This window comes from Lynx canadensis, chromosome A2 (genome assembly GCF_007474595.2).
Source record: "Lynx canadensis isolate LIC74 chromosome A2, mLynCan4.pri.v2, whole genome shotgun sequence".
NCBI lineage: Eukaryota > Metazoa > Chordata > Mammalia > Carnivora > Felidae > Lynx > Lynx canadensis.
In genome coordinates, this window is record NC_044304.2 from 116,498,128 (window position 1) to 116,510,783 (window position 12,656).

Genomic DNA, 12,656 nt, shown 5'->3' on the forward strand with positions numbered 1-12,656 from the left:
CGTCGGGCTCTGCACTGACAGCATGGAGCCTGCTTGGGATTCTCTCTCTCTCTCCTCTCTCTCTCTCTCTCTCTCTCTGCCCCTCCCTGCTCCTTCTCTCTCTCTCTCTCTCTCAATAAATAAATGAGCTTTAAAAATAAAAAAATAAATGAATCATGTTCTTTCTCCTTTTATCCAAGAGGGAGATATCAGCGGATGCTACTAGGTGCAAAGCGTGAGGGAAAGATCACATATTCAACCTCTAATCCCAATCAGAATTTTGGCCAGGGAAAGAACCACCCCCCCTACCCCTCCACCCCCATGGAAAGCTGGCAAGGAGGGCAAGCATACAGCTACCCTTACGAAACTGGAACTCCAAAAGGAGTCATGATGCATTAGCCAAGGACTAATTTTAGCCTTTTTTTTTTTTTTTTTTTTTTTTTTTTTAATCAGAGACAGAAGTGATTACTGTGCTGAAAAAATTTTTCTTCCTAAACCCCTCACAGGAGATCTTGGAGGGCTCCGTGAATGTCCAGCCTCAGGCAAAATCTAATGTGTCTACAATCACAGATTCTGATGACATGAAGCAGCACCATGAGGTGGCAAGCTCCATGGCCCAGGCAGTGTTCAGATGGAGAGACCCGTGATGATGTGTCATAAATGTGCGGACGTGCCTGCCGTGGGAGGTCGCCTGATCGGTGCTTCCAAATCTGGAACCAAGAACTCTCTGGGACAATTCCTAGGCCAGCACTTCCCATGAGGGAAAGATAATGCCAACACAGCCAGCAGATGCTGCAAAGGCTCAGAGGCCATTTTGACTGTGAAGCCACAACTTCTTGACACAACTTCTCTCTCTACTGAACTTATGGTGGTAGAATTATAATGATTCATCTGCATTTACCGCCACTGACCTAAAACCCGTGAGTTCTGCCAACAGATTTATTAGAAAGAAAACCAAGAAACAACATAGAATTACAGCTGACAGTTATTTAGGAGTTAATGATTCAGTTCTTTGCTTCACTTCTTTCTTCTTCCTACTTAATACCTTTTGACCACTGCTCTGTGGATTCGATTCCCTCATCCATGAAGAAATAAAGCAGGTGAGACTCAAAGTCACCAGCAGGGCAATCTGCGCTTGGAAGCGGTCGTAAATGACTTATAAAGGGAAGGAAGAAGAGGGCAAGAGGATATTAAACTTGCTGGAAAAGTGATTGTGGGGTTTTTTTGTTTGGGTTAGTAGGGTACAAAGGAAAGTGTGGACTCTGGAGTCAGACTGAGCTGTGGTTTCTTATTCTGCTACTTACTAGCTGTGTATCCTTGGGCAAATAACTCAGTTGGTCTGACTCATCTTTCTCATGGAAAAAAAAGAGATATTAATATCTGTGTCAGAGGACAGTTCCAAGGATTGGAAGAAATAACGCAAAAAGCCAAATACAGTTCCTTCCCATCTGGTGAGCACTCGAGCTGCATTATTAAAATTACCTGAAGTTTGGGGCGCCTGGGTGGCTCAGTCGATTAAGCATCTGACTCTTGATTTCGGCTCAGGTCACGATTCCATGGTTCATGAGATTGAGCCCTGCATCAGGCTCTCAGCCTACAGTATGGAACCTGCTTGGGATTATCTCTCTCCCACCACCCCCCATCAGCTTCTCCCCTGCTTATGCATGCAAGCTCTCTCTCTCTCTCTCTCTCTCTCTCTCTCTCTCTCTCAAATATTTTTAAAAATTACCTAAAATTTACTCTTCTCATATAATTAAGGTATGACTGAAAGCAAATGCTATTACACTGAATAGTAGAGGTTCCCAAGTAAATGTACACATCTTAATCTGCAAATTTCTTGGTATATGTTTGCATCTTAAAATTTGCACTGGTTAAACTTTACCTGTCGACTTCCCTGCTTGGAGGAGCAGCTACTGGTGCTCCTTGAAGGTGAGACCAGTTTTTGAGACACCCCAAGATTCTTCTCATCACTCATCCTGAACAGCAGGTCACTTGGCCTCGATGCAAATCAAAATGCCATCCGAAGACAATACAGGAGAGTACAGAAGTCCCACACAGGCAGGTGGCTCAGTTCTTATCCAATATGTTTTAACAGCATTTTGGATGACCCGGAGGAAATCTCTAAAAGCAAAAGAAAAGGATTACAGAAAGGTCAGAGGAATCAGACACCATCTATGATTAGCCACTGATTCTCTACAAGTGGTTTGTCTACACTACAGATTACAGAGCCATGCTTAGCCATGTCAGGAGCTGTGAAGGAAAAGATGTTTTACACCCATCTTTTATTGGAAATCATGTATAGGTGGTTCGTCATGTAGCTTTGCGATATGACAGAATTACGAACATTAGTAAGAAAAACATGGGTCCAGACCCACACAAAATCAGTATATACAAACCATCCCAAACCACTGTGAGATACCTAAGCATCATTTTTTAACTGGAAAATAACAAGTGCTGGAGGAAACTGGAACCCTCGGGCATTGTTGGTAGGAATATAAAGAGGTACAACAGCACGGCTGGAAGCAGTTTGGCAGTTTTTTTTTAAGTTAAACACAATCATCTGATCCATCAATTCTACTCCTAGGCACACACCCCCAAAGAACTGAAAACAAGTATTCAAACAAAAACTTGTACAAAAATGTCCATAGCAATGCTATTGGCAATAGCCAAAGGCAGAAACAACACAACGTCCATCAAGTGACAAATGGATAAACTACCTATGGTATACACTATGGTCTGAATTTTGTGTCCCCCCACCCCCACCCCTGCCCACCACCAAATCCCTATGTTAAAAATCCTAAGCCCAATGTGATGCCATTAGGAGGTGGGGCCTTTGGTGGGCAGCTAGGGCCTGAGGACACCGCTCTTATGGGTGGAATCAATGCCCTTATCAAAGAGACCACACAGAGCTCCCGAGCAGATACAATAAGTCTGCAACCTGAAGAGGTTTGGGGCTCCCAGCTTCCAGAACTGTGGGGAATAAGTTTCTGTTGCTGTCTGTAGTATTTTGTTATAGCAGCCCGAATGGACTAAGGCTATATATTCATACAACAGAATATTACTCAGGAATTAAAAGGAATGAGGTAGTGATACGTGATATAACATGGATGAACCTTGAAAACATTATGCTAAGTGAAAGAAGCCAGACACAAAAGGCCATATACATATGTTTCTGTTTATATGAAATACCCACCGTGGGAAAATCCTTAGAGGCAGAAGGCCAAGTAGTGGTTGCCGAGGGCTGGGGGAATCGGGAAACAGCGTATGACTATGGGGTTTCCTTTAAGGGTGATTAACTACAACTAGATAATGGTGATAGTTGCACAACACTGCGAATTACTAAATGTCACTAAATTGTACACTTAAAAATGGTTAAAAATTGATTTTATGTGCATTTTACTACAATTAAAAAAAAATCTCTGTTTTTTGAGGGGATGGGGTGGAGGATTTGTTCTGCCAAGGGTTTCGGAGACATCTTCTCAAAACACTATTTCATTGTGTGACACAACTGTAACGGCAAACAGAATTTCCCGTATCATCTATTAGTATACTAGTAATTGAAACGATAATCATCTGTGGTGTCCACACTACTTAACGGCCACATCCTAGAGTAAGAGTTTCCCATAAACATGATCTCATTTAATCAACCGTTTGATGGGAGGGGATTATCTCACTTTTCACAGTAAAGTGAACAAATCTTAAGCACACAGACATCTATCAGAAAAGAAACTGAGTCTCTGAGAAGTTACATAACTTGCCCAGTCATGCAGCTGCCAAGAGACTGAATTCAGGCTAGACCCCAGGGCTTTAACCTTGCTGTCGGAAGTGAGCGTGCTTTAATAGTCAGGTCTGGCGATACACGCTACTGCCCAACTCTGCGACCTACAGAACTGAGGAGCTGACGGGAAAGACTCTGGAGGAAGCATGTCATACGCCAGCTTTGCAGAAGTACTGCCCCATCCCTTCCCCCAGCACAGTACCAATCTCTAAGATGGCAGCGTGTCTACGGTGGAGAAGGGGACAGACCAGGGCAGACACAGGGACACCCTTACAAGTAGCTAGCTGGGTTGCCACCTGCCACCTGCCGCTCTTCAGGGGTGAACCTTCATCCACAGCCTTCATCCACAGCCCTGAGTTAAGGGTGACGGACATGTTTGGTTTTGCCTTCAGCAGGCCAGCCTTTTATGTGACACACTAAGTTCAAATAAACTGTACAATTTTCCCAGGCATGTTAACAACAATAAAAAAAAATTACATCCAATCCAAAAACAAATTTTTTAACATTTATTTATTTTTGAGAGACAGAGAGCAGAGCATGAGCAGGGGAGGGGGAGAGACAGAATCCGAAGCAGGCTCCAGGCTCTGAGCTGTTTGTTCGCACAGAGCCCGACGCGGGGCTCCAATTTATGAACTGCGGGACTATGACCTGAGCTGAAGTTGGACGCTCAACTGACTGAGCCACCCAGGCACCCCCACGTAGTCTAATTTTAGAAGAAGGATGTTACATAATTGTCTATCAGCTAGATATTATATCAAACCTTCAGGGGCGCCTGGGTGGCGCAGTCGGTTAAGCGTCCGACTTCAGCCAGGTCACGATCTCGCGGTCCGGGAGTTCGAGCCCCGCATCAGGCTCTGGGCTGATGGCTCAGAGCCTGGAGCCTGTTTCCGATTCTGTGTCTCCCTCTCTCTCTGCCCCTCCCCCGTTCATGCTCTGTCTCTCTCTGTCCCAAAAATAAATAAACGTTGAAAAAAAAAATTAAAAAAAAAAAAAAACCTTTGGTTAATTATTAAGTACATAATCTCCTGTGCCTTTCATTAACACCAAGTTCTTTAAAACTGAGTATACTAATAAGCACCTGGTGTTGTACGGAAGTGATGAATCACTAAATTCTACACCTGAAACCAATATTACACTGTCTGTTAACTAACTGGAATTTAAATAAAAGCTTAAAAAAGTGAGTATGTTCGGGTGCCTGGGTGGCTCAGTCGGTTAAGCGTCTGACTTCGGCTCAGGTCGTGATCTCACAGTTCACGGGTCTGAGCCCCACATCATCAGGCTCTGGGCTGACAGCCCGGAGCCTGGAGCCTGCTTCGGATTCTGTGTCTCCCTTTCTCTCTGCCCCTCCCCCGCTCACACTCTGTCGCTCTCTCAAAAATAAATAAACATTAAAAAAAATGTTTTAGATGATTATGCTAAAGCCATCAACTACAACCAACACAATGAGAAATATCAACATCTCAGAAAATAAAGGTACCTGTAGCTGTAGAACTCAATTCCCATGTTGCTTTCATAGAAACCCCCCCAAATCTCTGTATTCATTATTTGTTAGATCCAACAGTAACTAAAACTAAAACCAAACCAACCCCAGCTTCTTCATAAAGTTAGCTTTACTTGTGGGGCACGACTAATTGAAGTCAGAAGCCAGTGCAGTCGAGTTCAAAACTGCCAAGAAAGGCTGTACAGACATATTAATAGTTTGTTTAATAGCATGTTGGCTGTTGCTGTTTAAGAAAGAGAAGAGGAAAAAAACCATGACGGGAAGCCCAAATGATGAACTCTGTGTGTTGGGGGGGGGGGGGGGACAGCCATTGCCATGACAACTGATTCCACAGTGGATTGGGAATACCAACCAAGGGTTTCTGTTTGTGTGTGACAGTATTCTTTTAAAAAGGTTCTGACAGGGAGAGTGCAGGATGAGGGTTCTTGTATAACAGGTGCAGCAAGAACAGAAAGGAATCCTCAGGGAAAAAAGAGTCACAGGAATCCTGAAACCGCCAAATTAGAAACACAATAACCCTGTCCCAGAGTCAACTGATATATAGGGTCATCTTTATCTCTCAGCTCTGCTGCATTTCCCCTTGGAGGAGAGAGCTACCAAGGCCAGGGCTGTGAGCAAGCCAACCACCATACTCATTTAAGTCGGTACTTAAGAAGTAAGGCTTCTCCTCAAGTACAGAAACCCTTTGTGGTGCCTCCTTTTCTCCTTCAGAGAAATAAGAGGGTGGGACTCCAGCCCCTCCCACATCCATCCGGAGTGAGCCTGGGATTATCACCTGGGAAATATGTCTTGTTTCATCAGCCAGAACCTTCCTGCCTCGCCTCATCAGAAATTCAGTTAAAATCACTAGTTAAAATTCAGTTCACTTATGGCTCAAAAGACAAAAGAGGTCAAATTCTGGGGAAAGGACATACTTAAAACACGGTAGGTCAAAGTGTGAGGGCAACAGAGGCCTGAGACTAAGGTGCCCTAGGACCAAAGTGGTCATGGGGAATGAGGTCGTTATTGTGTCCCCCTAGGGGACCCCAAGGGCTGGCCCGGGTCATCGGAGGGAAAACCTTGATGGGAGTCCCAATACAGAGGACCTTAACAAAGAGGGGTCATACTGAAGGTTGGTGTCTTCTACTCCAATTAGCTGACTTCACGGTGCTGACCTAGTAAAATGGGGAGGACAAAGCCTTTAGGGGCGACAGATATAGGCCAGGGGCTGCTGATTCAGGGGTGTATGGATGATGAGGCGGGTACAAAAGAGCTTTGGTGCTTCCATCTCTCCATGACCCTTCCGTGGAAAACCTCTACCTGAAGGGGTTTGTATAAAATATAATAGTTTCCCTGCTCACACGCTGTGAACATGCTGTGAAGGATAATAATTTATTTCCTCCCTTATTTTTTTTTACTGAGGCATAACTTACATATAGGAAAGTGAACAAATCTTAACCACGCAGACAGCTCTATGAAATTTTACATTTGCAAATACTGAAATAATCACCACCCAGATCAAGAAATAGGACGTGTGCAGGGGCGCCTGGGTGGCTCAGTCCGACTTCAGCTCAGGTCACAATCTCCAGGTTCATGAGTTCCAGTCCCCACATTGGGTTCCATACTGACAGTGCAGAGCCCGCTTGGGATTCTCTCTCTCTCTCTCTCTCTCTCTCTCTCTCTCTCTCTCTCTCTGTCTCCCACTTGCACGCACTCTCTTTCAAAATAAATAAACTTAAAAAAAAAAAAAGAATGTCTGCAGCCTCCTCAGAAGTTTCCTCCATCGCTTGGGCATTGATCTGATAAGTTGGGGGAGGGGGGGCTATCCTCCTGCTGAATGCTTTGTACCTGCCCTCTCTGGCAAGTACCTGTCTGTGCCCCAGGGACGGGCAGCTGGGGCTTCTGTCTAATCCCCAGGGAGAGACTGCTGGGACTTCCCGAACTTACAGTAACAGCTTGTATGACTGCTCATACAACTGTGATGCATTACAGATTTTAGTTTGGGACCTGCTTTCATTTCAACAAACCACCTGTTGCCAAATCCAACAGGTGTGAAAAGCTCAATGTGCTTAGGTCAATTTTAAAAATGTCCTTTGTGTGCTTCTGAGATGAGCTAGGTCCTCTCTCACCATTGCTCCTCACCTTAGGAGCAGAGGGGTCAGGCCCAGGTGAAAATGGCGTTCCAACTAAAAGTCCAGTGGGCATGAGACACGCAAGCATGGGGCTTCCATTAGGGAAAACAGAATTCTGATTTCCACCAAGAATGGGGAAGAATAAATGATCATGGCACTGCCATGCCTTTTGGCAACAAGGCTGATTTTAAGATTTATTTTGGCCATTTTCCCATAAAAAAGAATACATGGTTTAGGAAAAAATGCAAAGGAGACGTACACAGCAAGATGTATGTGCCTTGGAAGCAGCCAGACCTAGGTTTGAATCGGTGCTCCCTTACTATAAACTGTGCACCCTGACAGATGTAGTAACCTCTCTGATCTTTGGGGTTTTTATGGAGGAAATGGGGCATCGTGAGGATTAAATGAAAAATGAGGACGAGGTGTCTGGTGTGGACAGAATAGATACTCCACAGATGTTAGTTCCGTCTCCTCCTCTCCTGGCTCCCTGAAAGTGGCATATACAATACCAAATTAGATCCTATACTTTTCTTGCAACCAAATAAATAAGTACAAACAAATAAGGACTCTATGGAATTTTAAAACATATTAACATTTCCCCAAATCCGTAACACAAGTGTGAACAGATTTTGAAATCAACAAAGCAGCATGCTTACTTTGAACAAGACATAAATGCAAAAAGATAAAAGCCACATTATTAAAAAAAAAAAAAGACAGAAAGCCACATTATTCATCATTGGCTTTCCAAGAAACCAACTTAATATTAACTAGTGGGTTTGAAACAGTGGTGTATAACACAGCTATTTTTTATTCTATTAGGCCTGGGGTCTGCACTCACACACTTGGTCATGTTTGGCTGAGAAACAGGTTTTGCTTCCATCCTTGAAAACAACTCGCATGAAGACCAGAGGGCATATAGTTCTAGTTAACTTAAAATTTCCCGGTAAAATATATCGAAAAATTATCTCCGGAATTAACACCAGAAAAATACATACTGGAATATCCATTTCTGATCTTCTGGTCTTCTTTGGTAAAAGAAAATTATTCAAATCCTGGGTGTTCAAATCCAAATTATCCAAATCCTTAGAAATGATGCCCACTGAAACACCTTGATTTTCAAGATGTTACATGATCAACAGTAGGGCTTTGGTTATTTGGCTCTAAAATCCAAAAATTGATCAGAGGTTTCTGGAAGTGGGTTCTAACCACAACGCCCTCAAATAGCTGATCCCGGACCTCTGTGTTTAATGCCGGCCAATCTGACTACCTGGATGGCTGGCCTGATGCTGGGATGCTGCTGACTATCCCTGGGGGAGGGATGAATACCAAGGCTCACGAGACAACCTCATCTCCAAAGAAGTCTGTCCTAGAGGGTTTTTCATGTAGAGTTGAAATCTGTCTCAGTAGGACACATTGTTCCTAGACCTGCCCTCTGCCATGACAGAGGACGAGATGAATAATTTCTTTTTCATCAACACCTGCATTGGAACCACCACCATCCCTATCCTATCCAACAAACCTTTTCCTCTCCAGAGCACACAGCCACATTTTCATCCGCCATTTTGTATGTCAGATCATTATGATCAGACATCCAACTCTGATTAGACTTCAGTTTGTCTGTGCTTCCCCAAAAATGGTGCTCAGATCTCACAACAAGCTCCAGGTGTGGTCTGGCTCAGAGTAGGAGAGAGGGGAACACTCACTTCCCTTGCCATGTGCACACAGCAACTGTGACCCAATGCCTCAGTTTGTCTTAGCTTTGGGGATACCTATACCTCTTCCTGGCACTTGCTGTCTGGACAGTGTTCTCCAGGACTCTGAAGTGATAGGGACTGTGGAGAAGCTGGGCTTTTCTTTCTGAACAAGACTCCCTCCTTTAGCTGAAATGCAGGACTTGACTATTCTTTTTTATTATCGTCTATCCTTATATTAGTTTTGACCCATGATTCCAGTCTGTCAAGACATTTCTGGGACCAGTCGCCATTCAGTGTATTTGGCCGGCTTTTCCTCTGTGGAAGCATTCACAGACTGCATAGGCATGTGAATTCTGTCTTCCATCTAATAAATTATACCGGAAGACTTACTAAGAAGAGCATGAAGGGCACTGAAATCCTCTCCATAGCTTGATGTTAATTTACACCTTAATTCACACTTCTGGGTTCAAATGTGCCAACCCACTCTAACCCCCTAACGGTATGGTCACATCCAATTTCTCAAAGTGTCCAGATCCATCTTCTTCTAAGTCTCCTGGATTCTCGTTTAAAATGCAGACTTTGGAAGCTCTACTTTGGATGGATCAAATCAGAGTATCTGGGGATGGGCCTGCTAACCTATATAAGTAACACATTCCTCATGGGATTCTGTGCATGACACAGCCAGTAGTCTTTAACCCTTCTTATTTTACCGAGCCAATCTTTCTGTTTGTGTGTCTGTGATAAGCAGAGTGGATAGGAAGCCCAAAATCCCTTTTATTACTCTAGACCTGTGGTTTTCAAAAAGTGGTCCTCAGATCAGCACCATCACATGGGCTTCTCAGAAATGCAAATCCTCACACCCTATCAAAGACCTGCAGGGTCAGGAGCTAAGGGTGGGACCCAGTAACCCATTCTTAATAAGTTTTCTAGGCGATTTTGATACACAAGTTTAAGAACCACTGTCCTAGGTTAATATGCTACCCATGGCATAGATCCTTGAGGCCTCTGGTATCTATTTGTCAGGAGACTGGAATGGACCCTGAGCTCTCCTCTGAGGAAGATTCTGTCCTGTTGCTTAACTATTCCTTTAAACCAGAGATGGCAAATGCCAGATACATGTGCTTCCAGTCCCCATTCCCATGCTTACTCACCATGGCAAATTTTCTTAAACAACCCTTCAAAAAACTTAAAGAAGAGAATAGGCCAGATAGATCCTATCCTGCTGAGGCCCACATGGGCATGATGGGGTACATGGAGGCCCCTGCACTCTTTTCTCACGATTAGGAGCCTTCATTTCATGAGACACTAACTGCCGTCTGATCACAAGAGTCACCATATACTGATTTGTCCTTGATCCTCAACACAAAATATCTACGCTCGAGGCTCTTGCCAGATATCATAACCTCGAATGCTGTATTGTCCAGACTCTATAGAGCCGTGGATCTCAACTCTGACTACACATTAGAATTATATGGGGAGCTTTTAAAAATGCTAATGACCAGGCCCTATCCATGATCTAGTATGGTGGGGCTAGACTTTAAAAGTCCTAAAACTTCCACAGGTGTCTCTGATGCAGATCCAGAGTTGAGAGGCATGAGTTCTGATCCAAAAACCTAACACAGTGTGTGCACATAGCTCATGCCAGATCATCACATAGAGGAGTTGGTCAAACGGCACTGCCTCATCTCGGAAGAACTTCTTTGCCAGCAGTGCCCTCTGGGCTATGCCCTTGGCCTACAATGAGAGAGGTCAAATATACAAAAACGAACAATCCTCCCTATGATCTTAGGAAGCTTTATGGACTAGTGTGATCATTAAAGCCACAAGCTCTGGATTCAAACTGCCTGGGTCCCCAACCATCCGTATTAAGTGGCTTTCAGCAAATTTTGAGCCTCTCTATGTCATCAGTGTTCCATGTGACAAATGGAAATAATGAAAGGGTCGCCCCAAAGGGGCTGTTGAGGTGATTAGAGGAGCTTAGTGTACAGAAACACATGAAAGGTGACAGCCAGTGTATGAACGATGTTGTTGTTACTCTTGTGCACAACATCACAGCGGCTGCTTTTCTCTTAGCATCAGAAAAATAAAAAGGATATTTATAAATATCCATATTCTGTGGGGCATCTGGGTGGCTCAGTCGGTTGAACATTCAACTTCAGTTCAGGTCATGATCTCACAGTTCGTGGGTTCCAGCCCCACGTCTGGCTCCATGCTGACAGCTCAGAGCCTGGAGCCACCTTTGGATTCTGTGTCTCCCTCTCTCTCTGCCCCTCCCCCACTCACATTCTGTCTCTGTCTCTCAAAAAATAAAGCATTTTTTAAAAATTTATAAATATCCAAATTCCTATCCCCCCAACGTTAATAGGTCTCCATCCTTATTTATACAGTATTTTATTTTTATATCTACCATTTTCCTGGCTTTTAAAAAACTTATCTAATAATATCATAGCATACATTTCTTTCTCCAGCTGGCTTATTTTCACTTACAGTCATTACACCTGCACACACTCTAGTTCATTCCTGTAACACGGTTTCATGGTATGAGTCTCCTTGTTGAACTTACTCTTCCTTCGGGTTGTCTCTTTGCTCTTAGAAACAGTGCCGCGGGGTCCACCCCTTGTGAGGCTGTGGTGTGATTTTCTAGAAGAGAGAGGACCTTCACAAGAAAATTTCCAGGTCGTGGTGCCACTTCTAAATGACAGGCGTGTTCTCCGCTTTTGGACCCTGGGAACTTATGTACGAGAACATACCCCTCTTTTTCTGGGGTAGCAGGACAGACAGAGTCAGGTTAGTGGCACGCTGCTGCTGAACGACGGTGGCCAAGAAGGGCATTTCTGTGCCTGGCTTACCTTATTGTCACTGTGTTCTAATTCTCTCAACCTCCCACTATTTGCCTGGGTAGTGTGTGTATTCTTGGGAACCACTTCGAGTACTTTATGAAATAAGACAATATTTATATTTAATTTTTATTTTAAGCTAGAAAGTTACACAAGCTGCTGTTGGCAAGATGTCCTGATAGTGGGCAGTTTTCTACTCAGCTCTCTAGGATGCCTCCATGTTGTCTTTCGGGGGAGCTGCAGGCCTCAGCCTGACAGTCCAATTGCCTCGAGATGCTTGGAACAAGTGAGCGGGGAGGGAGGGAAAGACACACAATAACCCCCAGCTCACAGGATTGGAAAGGAGCGTATCAAAGGTACCCGCTGGTGAAGAAAGGGAAGAGGACAATTGGGGGAGATCCTGGTGGCCACGGCTGCTCACGCTAGCCTTTCCAAAGTGTACAGATGGACGACTCAAAGCTGGCAGGGCTTCTAGGACAGAGCACTTGCACACAGATATGGGGAAGGAGGTAAAGGTACCTGCCAAATGATTATTATGAAAAGTCCATGTCCTACAACCTAGATGAATCCCATCCCTACACCTAGATGAATCCCCTCCCAAAAGAGGAGCTTTTGACTCAGACCTTAGTTTTCTGCCTGATTCACAGGGATCAGGAGAGTGGCTTTTACTGCTGGCATGATTTCATGAGGCTGTGTCCTCCTCCCCAGCTACCACATTCTCACTATTTTGCCTCCCAGGTGGTCCCGAGGTGGTAG

General features: G+C 44.3%; 1 protein-coding gene across 5 annotated transcripts in view; it reads right to left on the bottom strand.

The window, feature by feature from the left end:
* The window catches only part of OSBPL3 (oxysterol binding protein like 3), a 175,394-nt gene that overhangs the window by 86,786 nt on the left and 75,952 nt on the right, over nucleotides 1-12,656 (bottom strand). For all 5 annotated transcript variants that reach the window (XM_030308116.2, XM_030308114.1, XM_030308115.2 and 2 more), the window contains one exon: nucleotides 1,862-2,100. In XM_030308116.2, coding sequence (XP_030163976.1) covers nucleotides 1,862-1,954 — 93 coding nt within the window. In that variant the 5' untranslated portion in view covers nucleotides 1,955-2,100. The remainder of the gene's footprint in view (nucleotides 1-1,861; nucleotides 2,101-12,656) is intronic.